The following is a 19,987-nucleotide window of genomic DNA, read 5'->3' on the forward strand; positions in this document are numbered from 1 at the left end:
GCTAATTTAATTACCACATATTTGACATGTATGCATTCCATTTGTGGAGAGGACTTGCCTGATGTTGATGCCCTGCTTGTAGATCTTACAGGCGTCTGAAGGCAGGATTCTGGAGAGCAGAGGCACTGCAACATTAAAAGATTCAGTTAAACGTGTCATACATCTTGGAGGGGCCTCGATTTAGAAACTTCACTCAATAATGAAGGCGACCACTTCAAAGCTTCAGTAGCATATAGACCATGTGCATGTCTAGTTATGTGGCTTAATATTTAATAACTCAGAGCTCCCCCCAGGCTTTAAGTCACTGGAGCAAGAGGCTTCATTTTCCTTTGCTGTTTCAGTTGCACAAAATTAAGTGGGAGTTTAAAAGTCTAGTAAAGTTCTGTGGCTGCATTGTAAAAAATAACAGAAAACACTGGCTTCTTCTACCCAGCAGAATAAAACAGGCCTGTTGGTCTGATCAGGCCTGAACGGCACCAAGCCAGAAATCCCTCAAGCGATGTGAGCACGGATCCATGAGACGTGTTGGTTTAAACATGATTCTTCTCATTCACTAAATATTCAGACCCCGTCACCTATTTTATTTTACAACCCTTTTCACGTTGATGCCTCAAACTTAAACCATTTAAATATTTTATTTATAAATCTGCACACAACGCTCCTAATGACAAAGAATTTATTGAAAAGGAAAAACTGAAATATTCTTTTCTCTCAAAGATCTTTGACATGTTTTTACACTTGATCGAAGTCCACCTATGACGAATTTAATCGATCGGACATTATTTGAGTCTCGCCTGGAGGAAACCATCTCCTGACCATTTAATCCCAACTGTGAAACATGCTGGTGGCTTCATGCCGTGGGGGGGGGGGTTTCGGGGTCAGGGACTGGGGGGTTCATCAGGATTGAGGGAAGGGTGCAGAACAAAGTACAGAGATATCCTTAATGAAAACCTGGTCCTGAGTGTTCAGGACCTCATACTGGTCCAAAGGTTCATCCTCCAACTGAACAATGACCCTGGACACACAGTCAAACACAGGCTTTGGCACAACTCAGTAAATTACCTCGAGTGGTCTAACCAGACACCTGACATGAACCAAATTAAACATCTCTAGAGAGCTTTAGAGAATCTGCAGAGAAGAACGACAGAATATCTCCAAATCCAGGTGAGCAGAGCTTGTTGTGTCATATTAGCAGGTTCAGGACTATAATCACTGCCAAAGGTGCTTTGTCTGAATACTTGAATAAGTGTCAACATGATATTCCTGTTTTTACTTTTGAAGAGTCGAGTGATGAGGTGAAAAAAATAACACAATGTGGAAAATAGTAACTCTGCAGTTCTGTAACCCACAAAAATAATCTCAATGTCTGTCTCTACAGCAAAGCTTTTACTTAAAAGCTTTGCTTTTAAGTAAAATTAGTAAAAACTAATTCTAGTACACACACACAGTTATGCAACCAGCGAACATATAGTTCCCATCACGCGACCATTACATAATCTTGCCCACCTTGTCAATAATTCACAAAGACACTGCGGTAAACACAGAATTCAACCCGGGCTCAGACCAGACTTCTGCTGACAAAGCAAAAGCTCCTACACCAGCACCATTAGATACATTTATTAAACTCTCATACAATATCCTTCATTACCATATACAAGGCCCTGCATTGTTTAGTAGTGGTGGCAGCTGGAGAACACATTCTGCTCCTGGTGCTGGCAGATATCCCTGACAAAGCATAAATGGACACTCACATCCACATGAGAGGATGGTATGTCAGCTCATTCCCAGAAGGAGGAGTAACTTGACTCCAGCAGCGGACCTCAGAGCACAAGGTGAAAACTCTGACCTCATCATATTTTACTGACTATAGTGTGTCAGTCCTCTGAGTTCCAGACGACACCTTAACTCAGGACATGTGGTTACAAATTTAATCTCAGTTTCACAAACATAATTTATTATGTTTGTGAAACTGAGATTACATTTTTATGTTAACATAAATATTATGGGGCAGCAGATTGTGGAACTTGACTCACCCCAACTTTGGAAGTCCCAGTGAAGCTCCAAGTAAAAGTCACCAAGCTGCAAATGAAGATAGAAAATCACTGGTTAAACTATACGAGTCAAAACACAAAGCTATTCACAGAAAGACAGATTCAGGTCTTATTGTCGATAAATTCAACGAAAGGATTAAACACTGTATTATTTTGGGACTAATTTCAGCTGCGTATTAATCTAACTTTTCAGCCCAGTAAGTTTTGACAGTGCCGGGAGGGCGTATGAAGAAGTGACTGAAAATAATCGGTGACCATGTTCATTGTAATGAGAACATGTCACCCAGGGCAACAGTGTGGCTAACTGAAGTGGTTTTAACACCTCTGAACAACAGTGGAGGTCCGCCAAGGTGCTCAATGGAGTGGAATAACTATTCATCGTCTTTGCGTTGGAGAAACTAGTCTCATTTTACAAAAAGAAATCTTGCAGAACCAACCTGGTGGTCTCAATCTATCCCTCACTCAGGCCGACAGAGCAAACAATCACCAGATGATTACACCTACAGAGTCAATAACCTGATATCAGCAGCGAGACTATAACAAAAGGGCTCTCGTGTGGCGAAGCTCAAAGATGTAGATAAAGTACGTCAGCCTGTAGATGACTAAATGTTTACTGTGTCTGTGTGAAGCCTGTGCGTCATCATGTCAGCCAGACACAACAAATCCAGAGGGATAATTGTGGCTCTGATAGTCATGTCTGTGTGTGCTTACATTGCAGTGTATGTGTGCATGTGAGGTCACACAAAGGCACAGTGAGGCTTCATTAACCCTGAACAAGCACATCTCTGACTCGTTGTAAATGGCCCCGTACAAAAACTGCTATAAACATATATATATATATAAATTCAAGTTATTATTATTATCATTATTTGATCAACAGAAATGACATGAATGTTTGTTTGTATGAAGCCGGAAGGTGGGATCCGATATGAGATCCAATCACAAGACACATGTAGGGCCACCTTTAAGTGTCAGGTGTGAACGTGCGCACTCACAGCTGTCCACTTGTGATCGGATCACAAAAAAACACATGTTTAAACCAGGCGTGTATGGGGCCATTGTGAGTGATTGTGTGTCCCTCTTGGCTTCAATTCATTGTGAGGACAATCACTCTTCATTGTGGTCTGGGAACAATGATTGTGGATCTGTGAGTGTGAAATTTGTATATTTAAGTCTCTTTGTGTGTTTATTTGGTTTTAACGTGACAAGAACATCCCCTAACACCTGGATTTGTCAGCAGTGAGAATGGATACAATTGGCTTTCACCTCTGGGTCAAAGGACTCTGTAGTAGACACGGTTCTTTATCGGCTCCAGCTCTGATCAGCCGTGATGGAAACATGACACCCGGTTGAACCTGCTAATTTCTTCTTCTTTATTGTGGCAGTATAGACTATAGGCACTGACACTGCACTTTCTCTCTCACAATTACATGGCGCGCATTGAAATTCCAGGCATTGGCACATCAATAGCAATGAAGTTTTTTGAAGTTATTAACTTTTCACATCTTGGAAAAAAAATTGCGAGCGATCTAAAATCATTCAGTCGCCTTTGGGTTCGAAAGAGGGACTGAAGTAAAAGATATAGAAGTGTAATCATTGTAAGACTGTCGCTGATCTCCATTTTGTTTGTTCTGTTGTGTGCTGTGCTTCACGACACGTTGTGACATCGACCGTGACCCACCAGAGAACAGAAGGGCAAACTCCTCTCCTAGCAATGGGAGTCTAGCCTTTTATGGGGAAGTTTACCCGTGTTTAAAAAAAACCTGGGTATACCCATGTGGATTCTGGTGTAAACGGGGTACAAGAGGCAGAACGGAGATGTAAAAAGACTCAAGACACCAAAACATCAGGGGCAGCATCATCAGAGAGAACAGATCAGACAAATAAGATTAACAAACCTCTTTCAAGGCTTTCAGCAGCTTGGGCCTCTTGTCCTCCACAGTCTCTCTGGACTGTTGCTTCAGCTTCCTCAGCAGCGCCGTGACTGGAGACGAACAAAAAAGACAAACACAGATGAAGAAAAAGCACAAGTGAGTCCAAACCCATCAACAAACAGGAAGCTCCCTGCTGTGTGACTGACGAGCGTCTGGAGGGAAAAATGATTCACAAGTGGAGACAAGTGTTAGTTCCCATAACAGCTGACTGTTAATCACCTTTTGTCGTTTTGAATCTGATCCCTAGAAATAACTCACTCCAAGAAGAACATTTAGTCACTATATTCAAAAAGTAATTCCTCTGCCATGTTGCTGTTATGCCAAATGGAAATGCTCCTTCTCTACGTGGCAGGAAAGTATGACTCTCCTCAAATCAGGATTAACTGGTTGAGAAAGAAGACATGTTTAAAATGTTTCTAAAACACAGAGCTTGTCTTAACTTTGAAGACAGCTGCACTCTTACATTAAGAAGCTTTCTTGGTGTATGAAGGATATCATTTATTTTCATTTTTTGTTCATTGCTGTATACATTTTGATATACACTTAAATATATTGTGAGAGAAAAAAGGAGCTTTTTTTGTTTAAATGTAAAGGTGGAGCATGCACAGTTAAAATGTGACCTAATATAATAACAAAATAAATCCATTTTCACAGTGGCAACAGTAATGCAGCATTGATGTAGGACCGTACAGAAGTGGTCCAGATTTTGTCACAACACATGCTCCGCTAACACATGTCAGCAACATGCTCAGGGAGATAATAAACCATCTTGTGTGTATTAATGTAAAACTCGCTGCCTCTTTATGCAAATCCATCCGACAGTGAATCAAGCAAAAAGCAAAGAGCACGCACTTTAATGTATATGTGACTTATGGTTCCGAGCTATATTGACTTCCTGCAGCCACATGGGGCCCTCCGAGCAGCGTCCGACCAATCCCTGCGCACCACCTGCAGGGATTAAACCATTCCAGGAAGTTCAAAGGGAACGTGCCTGGCAGACACGGAGCTGCCTGCTAATAAGCTGCCCCCATAACTCCTCAATGACCTGGGAGAGACACACTCCAAGCAGGCTCTTAACCGTGATGGGCTACATTAACAAGCCATCACATCTCTTGTGCCCGGTGGCTGCAGGAGCCCTGCTTGTTAATGTAAGCATTTATTTAAATGTCATTTGCTGTATATAAGTGGAATGGGAGCATCAGCAGCCCATCGACATAACTGTGGTGGTTTTATGGCGCCAGGAAGGGGATTAAATAACCACTTGCAAAACTCATGGAAACAGTGTTGAAAAAAGAAAATATTTGGCTTGTGACACTCAGACCGCCCTCTGTTTTATTAGCATGAAAAGCAACAGTGGACATATGGCATCATCAGCAGCCTAACTACCCCCTGTGCGGCTTAATGTCCACGTGGTCAGTCAACACACACAAACATGTTGTTCACATGGTGTGACCGGTGCTCCACACAAGGTGGAGTGGAGGGGGCAGGGGTGAAACAGGGCCAAATGAGAACACAATGCACACACAAACACACACACAAACACTAATACACATGATGACACACGTGGCAGTTGACGCAGACACAAGTGGAGGACGAGGGCTGTCTTTGTGGCCCGGCTGCCTAATGAGTGTAGACAAGCCCTGAATGGGGCTCCTCCTGATCCTCGCCGCCTCTCAGCGGGATAAGGAATGGAATACAATCTCACCATCTGCCCACGGCCAACCTGTCCAGCACAGGCCGAGAAACCAATCCTGACTGCTTCAGTGCTAAAACAAACTGACTCTCCATGCTGGCACTAATTGACTCTGATACTGATTAGGACACTTTCCTGGCATTAATAAGGTGAGTGATCCCAGTAAATTGACCTCCTCAAATTAATGAACAGAGGCAGAGTCAGGACCTTTTTTGCATTTAAGTCACCACAAACTGCTGCTATTTAACAATTAGCTCTTGGCTGTGACTGGAGAATAATCCAATAATCTGAGAACAGTCAATATTGACACAGGTACGCTGTGGAGTCCCTGTGTGGAACAGACAAGCGGTTGGGCTGCTGCAAACAGGCCTGAATGAATGTACTTTCAAACTTACTGAGGCACAGTCAATTCATTTTACAAGACATCTTAAAAGACTCATGACGGCCGTGCAGCACGGGGACTTTTGAACATCTGATTAAAAACTTACAAGCTGCTTTCAAGAAGTCAGTGAATTTAGTGAAGAGGATTTAGTTCAGCTTCAGGCCTGTACAGGAACTGATGTCAGTAAAAAGTACTCTATCATAGAATACAATTTGTGTTAATATTTTATAGTATTTTGTCAGATGTGATATTGCTTTTTAAATGGGCCTTTTCACTTTGCTATAAAACCTGGAGTATTTAATTGGACATCTAATACTACGGCTGTTAAGGACTCAGGTTCAAGCGAAGAACAAAGATCAACTGTGTTTCAAATATATTGCAACTCTTCAAAATGTTGCCTGAAGAAGCTGAACTTCTTAGATAGTTATAAGTCTATGTAATAATGTTTATTTGTATTTTATAGTATATGTAAAATCTAAATTTCTGTGGTCAATCTTTATTTTTGTGTTTCAATGGAAGACTATGGAACAAAAATTATTTAGGATTAACTCTTACTGTACATATGATAGTAAAGACACTTCAATCTCTTGAGTATAAATGAGATCAGTTATTGGTGAGAAGTTCCAACAGAATCTTGGGAAAATGTGGTGAAAACACAAGACTTTGCCAAAATAAAAGAAACAAAATTCCAATAAAAAAAATTACCAGCACCATATCCCCACCTGGTCAGTTCCCTCAAATATCGACAAACACTGATGGTTAAACAAAGTTTCCATCTTATATTTTATATAACCCACATATCACTCAGAAACATGTTACACATATCAACCATAGACTGGATATCAACCAGTGATTTTATGGCTTTGAGGTCACAAGTGGATGATCACTTGATCTTGATTATTTTTTAAATAATCCAATGTTCTACAGATTTCGAAGAAATCAAGAGAAAATTAGACGACGACCTTAAACTTGGATTGAATCAGACAAACTAGTAAAACCCTAACCCTCTTTTCCAGGCGTATAACTTCTGACTAGCTGCTGAAATTCATTTAATCTCACACAAACATATTTTTGGCAGCTAACTCAAATCTGGTTCTTTATTCAACAGTCAACTACAAAGACCACTGCAGTCTGACACTCACAGAAAAGCTGTTCCTCATCTGAAAAACACTAACACTGACTGAAGCAGCTCTTTAAACAAGCTCCTGCAGGTGACGACGCAGCAGAGTGAGGATGGAAATAGCTCTTTCTGAACCAAACACTGACAAAATCTATTTCTGAGCCACATTTTAACACTTTGTTCAAATGGCTGCAAATGTGGGTAGATATCTGCAAAAGTTTGACACAAATATTCACCAAAAACATATTTTTTTTATGATGATCGCTTTCGAGAAGATGCTAGCCTGGTAATCGGACCATCTTTATGGAAAGTTGTTGAAGTTTTGATTCAGTCTAGGACACAACCCTTTTTGTAAAACAAAGCTCCTGGGTGTCATCGAATGTCTGATAAGTGGGGCTCGGTTCTGCTCATCCTCAGGAGGACTCAACATTGAATACAGAAAAGGTCAAGTTTTCCTCAACATCTTTCACCTTAAATGTCATCATGGCAGCCAGGTTAAATCCTATAGAAGGAAAGTGTGAATGCAGTCAGTGGATCAGCATCACACTGATCAGTGCAATTACAGTGTTGCTTGCCTGGCCTGCACATTAGTGTGTCAATAAATTTGCCCAGGACAGGAGGCAAAGACAAGTCCTGCTCACAGAAGCTGTAGAGCCTCTTTCCTCTGAAACCTGACGGATGAATCAAGAGATCAGCAAACTGACCCACTCAGGCTGTCCTGTCCTCCGTCTGATCCCCTCAGACACAAGCCGAGCCAATCAGACACTTACCTTCAAACTCACAGCAAACCAAACATATGCTGACAGATCAATTCACAACAAAGCAAAGATAAGTGCATTCATTCTTCTCAAGATGTGATGGGCTCGTGGCACTTCACATGCTCTTACAATGGAGACGGCTAAAAAAAAAACACATAAAAATGACAATTTTGAAATGACATCAAGGTATTTATATTGATGCCGAACTACAAGAGCTGTTCTCTCTTTCTAAGACCTGTCAGTCGTAAACCAGAATCAATTTGTAGCATTTCACACACAGTATGAAAGCTTTATTTGTCTTACAGATGCAGAACAAAACTGAATGAACCAATGGAAGGTAACTGGGGTTGCTTTGTGTCAATTTTCATTATAAACTACTTTGATTCTTCCTGTACAGACAGCCAGCAAAACCAAGTGAAAACATTGAGACATGATCTATTCAAAATCCTCATGATTAACATATTAGGAACTTTAAGTAGATAATTAACTAAATGCATCTTTCAAACATCCCCATGTTAATATTCAATAAAACTGTACAGCCTGCGTACAAAGAGTGTTCTGATGCTTCCCTCTTACATCAAAAGCATTAAAAACCCTGCATGATAGATCTAAGTGCCAGTTTTTTGTACAATGAGATAATTACTATTAGCGGTAATTGGATACATAACATTTTTAATATTCCGAACCCCAGTTTAATCCAGACTTTGGACTGTGGGCAGGAAATGGGCGAGAAAAGGGCTTGAGCTTAATCAGCCTATGAGGAGAGAGATAGAGAGAGAAACATCTAATGAATTGCCTTTCATCGAAGCACAAAAGCCAGAGGGCCCTTGAGGAATGTCCCCTCTCTCTGAGGGACAAAGGAGGCAGGCCGGCGTCACGGCCTCACTGGGAAGCAGAATGTGCCGAGCTGTTTGTTAGTTTGCATCTGTCCATGGGACCTTTTCTCTCCCACTTCAATGTTTTCACACAGGAAAATCCCAACTGAAGCTGCACCAAAGCCACGTTTGTTACAGTGAGTGAGTTGGCTGACACTTTGACGAGGTGATCAGGATGTAGCGGTGGTGGTGGTGGTGGTGGGGGAGTTTCAAAAGCTCTGTCTCAGTGTATGACCAATCAGAGACAGCCAGTCAGTCACAGATACTTACTCATCTGCCGGTCTCCGTAGCTGATGGCTTCTGCAAGGGGACTCCATCCCTGAGCGTTCTTCACCTTCACTGGTGCATTGTGGGCCAGCAGCAGGTGTGCACACTCTGTAGGAGGTCCAAACAGACAGGAGAATATTACTAAACACTAACTTACATGGATGATAGGGTTAACTCATGACATCTCAATTAAGACAGGAAAGACACAAAAGTAAAAGCATGCAAATAATAGACCAGAGACACAGACAACAGCAAAGGAAACCGAAACATTTATATTAATGTGTCTTATGAACACGACTCTACAGGTGCTACCATCACAAAGGTAGGAAAACCCAGTACTAAGCCCTGGCAGGTGCTTTCCGTTCAAACAAGAGGAAGAAAAATGACCTTTATTAAAACAAATGGAGGAATAAGAGCTTATGGCTTTTCTCATTTCTGTATCTGATGCATCCACAATGCTGAACACACAATGTAAAGACAAGGATGAAGGATAACACCTGCTTTAAAAACACACAGAGGAAAAATTATCTTTTCCTTATGAAATTGATAAGATGAGACTGACTTCACAGCCCTGCTACTTGTCAGCACATTTTACGTTGCTAAGGTAACTATCACATTTAATTCATAATAAGATACTCCCACGCAGTCACACAGGACAATAATACAGGACAATATTTTTTACTCCATGTCCACACTGACGCCAGGTCTAATTTTCCCTTCAGCTTGTCTTATAGCAGGAACCAGTCAAAATGAACTAGAACTAAAATGACACTCATACCTCCACCAGGAACAGTCCTCTTAAATTCAACAAACTCAGGTATCAGTTCTCTAAATGTACCTGACTTTTTTCAACAAGATTCATTAGTCATTCACTTGGAAAATGGGAAAATGGTGAAAATGTAAATAAAACAAATTGTGGAGTATTGTGGAAATCTGTTCAGTAGCTTGATGCAACTTGTGTAATCTCCTTTACAAACAAACATACAACCCAACCAACAAATGGACAGGGCTGAAAATAAAGTCAATTCTAGGACACCATCAGTGGCTTTCATTAATTTTGTATTTATGCATATGTGCCCTATTTATCTACGCTTATTGGCCAATGAAATGCATTGATCGCAAAAACGCGATCAACTTGCGGTAGATTCAGGTACACACGACTGACTGGTCCTGCTGTAAACATTTTTGATACCCAGCAGAGATTCTTCCTGTGGCATCGCTGATTTAAAAATAATCCTGGTTTTATACAGGGACAGATTGTGTGTAGGATTGAGGTGACAGCTGACCCATTAACCAAAGAGCCACATGGGGCCGACATACTGCTGTAAAACGAGGAAAAGATTATCACATGGAAAACATCACACTGTACAGAGTTACCCTCGGAGCTGTGCGGGAAAACATCCAGAGAGACTCATCCCTTTTTTCTGTGGCACTTACTGCAGCACAAAAAAATCCCTACTCTGCCTCTGGGCATCGTGTCAACAAACTACAGCGAGGGAAAAAGAAAAAAAAATGAAAATAAAACCTGTTGTTCTGGCTCAGCTGTCAGTTTGTTTTTTTTAGACACAATTCATTATATTGTTGGCGTCCGTTGCGCCTCAGTCTAACCACTGGGCAGGAGCAGTCGCAGCCCTGTGAGCAGAAAATTGCCCAAATGCAAGAGCAGAGGCTAACTGCGAACAGTCTGCTGCTGAGTGAGTAAGTGGTGCTGTTTGATCGGCCCAGCACTGATCTCTTAGTCTGACAAAAGCCGCACACAAGCCTCTCAATATACCTGGTTCCTGTCCTCGTGTTCAGACCTGTTCCTCTGCTACACGCCAACATCAACTCTACAGAGCCGACCTGGTGTCCGGAGGCAGAGGGAGCTAATCTTGCCCTTTGAAAAATCAAGCACAACACAAAGTCTAAACTACCACATCACCTCAATGATCTACATACCAACCATGTTTTATTCATACGAGAGAGGCCAGCCTCTCATACATTCTTTATGATGGAGAGGAATGCATGTAGAACTTCCTCCCAATTAAACATTATCTTCACAACAAAGAGCAGCGTGGCTGTCCCAGGGGTGTGGTTACACAGGGATAAAAAGGCAGGTTTGTGACACCACCCAAAGTATTTCAGCTACGGCCTAGCAACGGCTTTGCCTTAACGTGCAGCTCACCCCAAAGTTGAGAAAACGAAAATGAACAAAGACAGGCCAGTGGGAATTAATTGTGTTCGCACCGGGGGAGCGGCTGAAGTTCAAAGACTTGGATCGTGACTCGTCTAAATTTGTCTGCTCATTATATTTCTTCCCAATTCGCTGTGACATGATCTGCATGTTAAATGCTATAGATCGTTCAAAGTCTGACTACCTCCAAAATATTGATTAATACAGATAATATTGCAGGATTTCACGGTTATAATCCTGAGTGCCTGTTCTAATTGTTCATTTCCTCTGCCCAGGAGGTTATTGCCACATCCCAATTAACCACGGAATTTCCCACTCCAGCACTCATACACATAGTACTGTTCAATTACTGTCTGTGGACGTTTTACCAAGCCGCTGGTATGCGTGAAATGCCACATAATACCTTATGAACTTTTTGTAATAACAATAGCTAGCTGGCTAACTTAAACATTGTTCCTGTGCAACTAGAACGCTATCAACTCGGCTTATTCGAGCGGGTTGATACCGTCAACTCTGGCGAGGGGGCGTGACACACTTTCTGCCCCATTGGCTACTGTACACGCCAATCAATAGCTGTGACAATTTCCTCCACAGCTTTGGGTTTTTACTGCACACACACATGTGAGGAAACCAAAAAACTCCCTGACAACATCATTAAATAAAGAAGCTGTGCTGGCACCAGAAAGAGTGGATATCACTGCAGAGTGGATCACAAAGACGTCTGCATCAGCAAAGAAAAAGGTCAACCTCAGTGTGAATGCATTAGTCCGCTTCGTGCCCCGGCTCAGGGACAGAGCAGCTGATAAACACAGACGGCCAAGTGAACGAGCGCTTGCCTTCTGACGTAAGGCTCCAATTCCATCTGGCCTTTGACCTATATATCATCCTGCTAAATCCAATGATTGTGTTATATAATGGCAACATTTAGCAGATATACATTACATAACCATGAGGAGAACACTCAGGCCAAGTGCCCTGAGCTTCAGACCTGCCCTTGCTTCTGATGATGATGATGATTTGAGACAGCATCATGCACAGTGTTTCTAGTACCAGAGGTTTTCTGTGTTTCAAATGTCCTCCAGCATGAATTTAATCCAGGAGCTACATGTTTAACGATTCACCCTCAGAGACAATAACAGCAACCATCTGTTATTTAACAATGCAAACGGAACATTGCTCTTATAGTTACGTTGCTCTTATATGATACTCTTTAACAACCTCAACAAACAGGACATGTAGCCTCATCCAATGGCACCACACTGAGTGTATGATGGGTCTAGAATGTCACTTTATAATCCAATACTGCATGATAGCATCTAAAGTTATAAAGTTTGAGCTCTGACATATTATTTACTGTAGCTGCAAGAGCATCCAGACATGTGGTGATACAATGTGCCAGCGGTACAAACTGGACCATGCCTCTCACCCAATATCAGCTGGGATTTTCTTCAGCTCCCCCCCCAACCCTTAACGGATAAGCGGTAGATAATGCATGGTTGGACGTGCAACAGCTGTGTTCACTGTGAGAGCTACCAGTTTTAAATTGACCAGTTATCAGTAATCAATCCTGGTGACATGTACATTTAATTCAGTTATAGGGCAATATTATATGTATATAATACAGTTTGTATGTGTATTCGTGCAGGATTATAGCGAGAAATAAAAAATAAACAACTCCAGCTCATTCATTACAATCAGATCGGATGGATAATGATGGATACATTCACACTTATCCTATAATTAATTATCCACGGGTTGCTGTCAGATTTGATAGGATACGCATTTGTGAAAGTATTGATATAAGGAAGTCTCCTGGTGGGCTTCTGCGTTAATTGCATGTGCAGCAGCTGCACGAGTCACATGCACCTCTTTGAGCGAGGCAGAGCAGGGTGGAGAAACTAAGTGCTAATCTAATGCTGCACTGCGTGCACCGGCTACACATGGGACACTCGTCAAGAAGCTCTGTGGGCTGTTAAAGCCCCCGACCATCACCACTCATTCTCATCCAGGCTGAGTGCGTCTATAAAATTGCTTTTTTGCTCACTTCTTCTCCATCGATCACACACTCAGCGAATGAATCAAACAGGAGTTGGATTGTTTCCAACTCTGAGACAGAACTGGAAACCCTTCAACATCTCCTTTCTGTTTTGCAGACTGAACCCAGCCCGTTGATACGTTTTCTCCACAAACAAATGATGTTAATGTTCTGTGCATAATGACTCTAATCTTCCCTCTTGACTTAATGGGCTGATTATTCAGTGATGACCTGACTTTGTAATCTCGTATCACTGCAACCAATTTAAGATAGCTCATAATTTTATTCTAGTACCATAGAAACAGATATCAAAGCTATATGACGGAAGGAAAACTTGATCTTTCTCCATCGTTTGATGTGACATGAAAGGAAATGGGCTTCAGGAGAAAAACTGCTTAAACAATGACATCATCCAAAAACAGTGACAGTGTTTAGTGTAGTGTTTCATTTCCAGAAAAAGCATTAGTGCTCTATTACAAATTGTGAGTCAGATGGTGACTTGAAGAAGATCAATGAAATAAAAAATACATCACCAATTCATCTTAAATAATATGTTTGAATCTCTTCTTTTCCTCCTTCAGTTACTGTTTTCCTGGACGTTTGACAATCAGTCGATGAACAGAAAATGAACCTGCAACTAGTTAGGTAATAATGTGTTTCATGATAGCAACACTCTTTGTCTGGATTTGAGTTTGTTTTCATCAGCAGAACTGCAAACATGAAATGCATTTTGCTCTGTATTAAGCTCATAGTGACGTCTTCTTCTAAATGGGATTTTTCCACTGTAGAAGTGTTAAGCTCAGAATTAAAGTGGCTAACCAAGAATCATTTGCCCGGGTAGACACACAAAAACACAGACCCATACAAAAAGAGAGCCTTGTCCTCTCTATCCCAGCAGGACGGCCACACCCAGTCTATGATCTCATGCTGAAGCCTTCACCATGTCTGGCCCGAGCCTCCCTGGAGGACAGAGGCAGCAGCAGGGAGGAGATAGGCAACCTCATTAGCACGATCAATTCCATAACATAGCATCTACCACTACACTGGGGCACGCCGCTAGTCCGAAACCCCCATCGGTAGTGGCATGGCCTCTGCTCTGGCGACAGGTATTGAACTTTGCGAATGTGAAATCGATGGAGGCCCAGTGTGCCGATGGATTCCAATGACGAGAACTAAACAAATGAAGGCTGCGCGGCACAAGTCACCCTGCACTTGAACTGCTCACAACAGCCTGCTGCAAAAAGGAGGGGGAAATAAATGTTTCAATAGCAGGTTCCAAGGTCTCCTCGTGAAATTAAACGCGCACATCGGCTCACAGAGGGGGCAGTGCATTAATGTTTCATGCACATGCTTTCAGTCCAGGCGGTGCAATTCAGCACGAAAAAAATCACTAAGAGATTTATTCTAAAAGCCTTGATACGTTATATACTTCAAAACAAACAAAGCACTGTAGGATACAAGTCAATATCTGAATGATTTGCTGCCTTTTCTGTTTCATAACCTAATAAAAGTCAATTAAATAGCTCAACTAAATGAAAATGACTTCTTATCGCAGTTAGTTATCCTTTGCACCAGCTTCAAATCATTAGTCTTTAAGCCAGGAGTAGAAGCTCAGTCTGAAGAGACTCAGAGAGGATCTTATTCATTGCAGTGTCATCATTGTCTAATCCTCACTGATTAAATATGTTCTCATATCCTCTGTGAATGTATTAAATAGTCAATCCAGATTTTTTTTTGTCCATGAACAAAAACTCTATCTTCTCTTCTGGGATTTGAGTGGCGATGATCAGTGACAAATGTTGGATGATGACTGCACAGACAGAGAAAGACTGAAAGCAAAACACGCACATAAACGGCATCACACACTTAAGACATGCAGCCTGGCAGAGAGAGAGTCATTTAGAAAGCCACAGAGACAGACACACAGAGAGAGACAATAATAGACCAGGGGAGGTGAATCTTGTAACACTTCTCACCTTTGTTGCCCATCATGACAGCGAGATGCAGCGGTGTGTTTCCTGTTGAAGAAAGAAACAAGAATTTGTCGGCTGTGTTTGACAAGCTCAGAGACGTCAGCATTTTGCAGATACGAGTGTCACATTTACGGTGAATCAGAAGTTAAAATTGTGAGGCAAATTCTAATAAACACCAAATGATATGCTAAGTGAAACCAAATTGTGTTTTCTCAGGTCATGTCAAGCAGTATTCAAACTCCTGCACCCCCCAGGCAAGGAAGTGGCCTATTATTGACACAAGGTCAATGGGGAGGTCTGCTCACACATTCAGAGAAAAAAACATTTACATTAGGTGAAGGGAGAAAGGTTTTCTTCCCAGGATGTGAAATGTGCCTCATTAGCACTGGGTCATCCCTCAAGAGGAAGACACAGTGTCCGCTCAGCTACTCGAGTGGCCCTAGTGTGGTTGAAAACAGAAGCTTGAGATCAGCTGGAGTCCAACTGGATGTTTGGATTGTCTACATCATAGAGTGCAGAGGAACAACAGCGGCCATATCTGTGCTGCATGGCTGTGGTGTCAGAACCACCTCTACTGTCTCCTGACACTTTATATTTAATTGCAGCACCGAAAGCATCACTTCACCCAGAGCAGATAATGTTTCCTCCCATTTTCTCCCCCTGAGATTCCGACAACCGGTCCAATTCCAAGGAGAACATTTAATTTACAAAAAAAATTTGATTTCAACTGAGCAACAATGTGCTTTTCTTTTCAAAACCAGCAGCTATTGGTTTCAATAGATAACACAGAACTTGCTGTCAATAGTTATTGTTTGATTAGGGACTATTTCTTCTGTTGCGTAAAGAGGCTTCAGAGGCAAGAAGCAAACTTTTTTAGTCTAACAGTTGGGGGGTTTTCTCCAGACACCAAATTTATCCAGTTTGAGAGAAAGATCTATTTATCTCCATTCTGATTAGTCAATTGATGGACTGCACCAATCATATCTATTAGTTGACTGGACCTAACACAAAACTTTAATTTATCTTTGATTACTTCTGTGATTTAATATCCAATTTTACAAGCACTGATTACAAATTTGAAATGAATCATCAATGATAATTGCTAGTTGCAGCTCTGTTATAACTCGAAATGATCGCATTATTTTCATGGTCTGATTCTGATACTGGAACAGAAGGTGAGAGAATATGATTTTATGATGATGAGGGTGAATCAGTAACCACCCATGTTAGTGGTTTACAGCCATTCATGTTAAATTAGATTTGCCATATATGAGACAGATGTTGTGCCAAGGAGAAGAATAATAAGCATTGCTTCTTGTCCTTACACTACTGGCTGTTACTCAAAGTGGAAACAACCTGATGTATTTCAGTGGCTCGGTGCATCAGTTCAGCTTTAGCCTCAGTGTTTCTGCCCCAGAGGCGGAGTGTGAGTGTGAGTAAACACAAACTGCTGCCACTGAACCACACCAGTCCACAGCGAGGCGAGCAAACTGCAGGTTCAAGTTCCACAACAACAACAACAACAACAACAGAGGCCAATGTGGCTCAGGTTATTGTCAGAGCTTTGACTTACAAGACAGACCAGTTTCCAGCACTGACACAAGTGTAGGCCACTTTCTGTCTCCACACACACGTGAACTGGATCAAAACAATGCTGTTGTTTCAACAGTTCAGGGAGTGTCTCTGGAGATTGGGCCATAATCTGAGCAGACTTCGTACTGTAGAAGATATGCTACCGGTCATGGGACAATGCAGCAATGTCTAATTTGTGATTGGTTCCTACCCCAGAAACAACAATCAGGTCAATTAATCAATTGATAGACACTTTATCAGCAACTATTTTGATTATCTTTTCATCATTCTGAGTCATTTTTGAAAGAAAATTTGGATTTTGGAGGGTTCATCTGACAAAATCAGTCACCTGAAAACATCAGAGCTTTGACGAAGATGGATAGATATCACAACATTATGAATTGAGGACATATCATGATCCGATGAATCAATTGATGAAGACAATAGTTAGCTGAGTTTCCCTGCTGCTGGTCAGAGGACGCACAGATGAAAACCATGGGTCACTTTTCTTTGTTTGCTGACCAGAAGAAACTGAATGAATAAAGTTGCACGGTGGATGAATCCAACAGAGATCGGGGCCTTGACAGGGAGCAGCCTCGTTTACATCCAGTGCTGCCGGACACTCCACGGCCTGTGAGCTACAAACCAAGCTCCACTGCCCCTTGACCCAGGAGCATCGTGATGGAGCCCTTTCCTCCAGTGGGATTCTACAGGTTCACTCACCGTGCACGTCTTTCTGCGCGATGTTCTGTGTCCGGATGAGCGAGGACAGGCGGCGGACATCTCCCTCGAACACGCACTGGTGCACCGGGAAGTCGTGTCCGGTCCGGAGGATGGGGTTCTTGTTGTTGTCATCGATGACCTCCGACGTGGACAGCGCGTTGGTGTTGTCGTTGATCTGCTGGTTCTGCTGCTGCTGGGTGGACGACGACTTGACCAACTTGTGATTGCTGAAGATCTTGCTCGCTCGGCTCTTGCCGCTGGGCTTGGCGGCGGTGAAGGTCCCGGTGGCCGCCTCCTCGTCCGGCTCCAGCAGGTCCTCGTCCTTGCTCGGCCTCTGGTCCTTGCGCAGGGAGCGAACCTTCTCCCCGGTCATCTTCCCCCCGAACCCCGGCGCCGCTAGCGGAGCAGAGGGCGTCTCGTCCCGGACGATGACCCTCCGGACCAGCCGAGGCGAGCCGCCAGCTGGAAGTGTTCAACACGCCGAGAGCCGCCCCGCATGAACACACGTCCCGCGGACACTGGAGAGGGTGAAGAAGGAAGAGGAAGCGGAGAGGACCGGGAGGAAGCTTCCGTTCAGCGCCGGTTCTCTAATGAAAACAAACAGTGCGCTGCCCTCGTCTCGCTGCTCAACGTCAGCGGCTCCAGTGGACCAGGAGATGCAGCTTCCGCCTCCGAGTATCGCGATAGTTCCGGAGAGGTTACCAGCGGTCACATGACTGTACATGGCTCCCATGTATACATAGACCGTGTATATACATGATTGGAGCCAATTTCCTCCTACAACAGGACAATGACCCAAAGAACACCTCCAAATTATGCAAGACCTATTCATGGAAGAATCAGGCAGCTGGTGTGCTGTCTGTAACGTGGTGGCCAGATCTCAACCCCATTGAGCCGTTGTGGGAGCAGCTTGACCGTATGGTACACAAGAAGTGCCCATCAAGCCAAGCCAACTTGTGGGAGTTGCTTCAGGAAGCATGGGGGGGGGAATTTCTACAGATTACCTCAACAAATTAACAACTAGAATGCCAAAGGTCTGCAATGCTGTAATTGCTGCAAATGGAGCATTCTTTGACGAAAGCAAAGTTTGAAGAACAACATTTATATTTCAAAAAAATCATTATTTCTAACCTTGTTAATGTCTTGACTATATTTTCTATTTATTTTGCAACTCAGTTGATAAATTAAAGTGTGAGTTTTAATGGAAAACACGAAATTGTCGGGGTGACCCCAAACTTTGAACGGTAGTGTATATATATACTGCCCCTACTCATCATGATCACTAATCAAAACTCACTAATCATTAGGAGCAGCTACTGTAGGCTGATATAATGTACAAGAGTGAAATATGATGTACATTTGCTTATAACTATAGTTTATTGTTAATAAATTGATTAGAAAACAACAAATCAAATAAATGTTTCAACACTATTCTGATGTTATTACTTTTAAGTCTACTTTTATAAAGTTTTTAAAATCTAGAATTAACTAATTATCTCCAATTTTCCGAGCAAAATTTGAAAAATGAATCCTACAGTTTTGTTTTTATCTATCGCTTCTAGAGCAAGACCAATATTGAAAATTGCCCGATAGGAGCCATATTGGTATCTGCGTTTATGTTTGCTGATGTAAGAACTTGCAGAGAAAACAATGCACAGCAGATTCATGTTACAGTACACTTTGCTTTTTAAAAAATATCTTTGTTTAAGTTGTATTCATTGTGTTCTCTTTTATATTTTCAGCTATGTATTAAAAAGTTTGTGGTTAAACTGTAAATAATCAAGCCTCAATTACATTTCTGTGTCTTGCGGTTTCTATTACAACATCTTGTAATCTTTGCAGGATTCAAACATGTCGTGCAGGGTTATAAGTTCAGGCTTAATGAAGCAGACTGATAACAGTGAGTTTTGAAGTGTTATCACTAACTAACTATGGAGCACTTCTCCCCCTATGGCCCACGAATGGAAACAACAGCCACACGTGTGTGAGTGTGTGTGTGTGTGCAACAGCAAAATGTCCATAAATGGAATGAAGCATTTCACAACTACAGCTGTTATGGTGATGGTTCGGAAACACTATGAGTATTACAGTTGCTGCATGTTGAGAAGGACCTCATGGGGGGAGGGGGCCCAGTTGTTGGGGCCCTGCAGGTTTCCACTGTACATGGCCTCTGGTATTTCAGGATTTCCCCCCCAGCAACCACAAAGCCAACCAGTAGAAAATGATCAGTGATAAAAAGGATTTATTGAAACAGTAAAAACAGGTGGAAATGTGACCAACGAACTAGCAGCAGCTTTTCAAAACGTGACTGTTTTCTTCAAAGAGCTCTTGTGGGAGGAGGGGGGGACTTCCCTCCCTGACTCAAACGACAGGAAGTGTTGCATCATTGAAGCACACAAACACACACACACACACACAAACGAGCAGAGCC

General features: G+C 42.3%; 1 protein-coding gene across 1 annotated transcript in view; it reads right to left on the reverse strand.

Annotated features, from left to right (window-relative positions):
* Positions 1-18,195, reverse strand: part of ankrd13c (ankyrin repeat domain 13C) — a 28,337-nt gene extending 10,142 nt beyond the window's left edge. Inside the window, exons 1-6 of the mRNA XM_061078311.1 lie at positions 17,557-18,195; positions 15,265-15,306; positions 9,084-9,188; positions 3,950-4,035; positions 2,034-2,079; positions 59-125 (exon numbers count right to left, since the gene is read on the reverse strand). Of these exons, the coding sequence (XP_060934294.1) occupies positions 59-125; positions 2,034-2,079; positions 3,950-4,035; positions 9,084-9,188; positions 15,265-15,306; positions 17,557-17,929 (719 nt within the window). The 5' untranslated portion in view covers positions 17,930-18,195. The remainder of the gene's footprint in view (positions 1-58; positions 126-2,033; positions 2,080-3,949; positions 4,036-9,083; positions 9,189-15,264; positions 15,307-17,556) is intronic.
* Between the last annotated feature and the right edge of the window lie 1,792 nt (positions 18,196-19,987).

Source organism: Limanda limanda, chromosome 9 (genome assembly GCF_963576545.1).
Source record: "Limanda limanda chromosome 9, fLimLim1.1, whole genome shotgun sequence".
Classification (NCBI taxonomy): Eukaryota; Metazoa; Chordata; class Actinopteri; order Pleuronectiformes; family Pleuronectidae; genus Limanda; species Limanda limanda.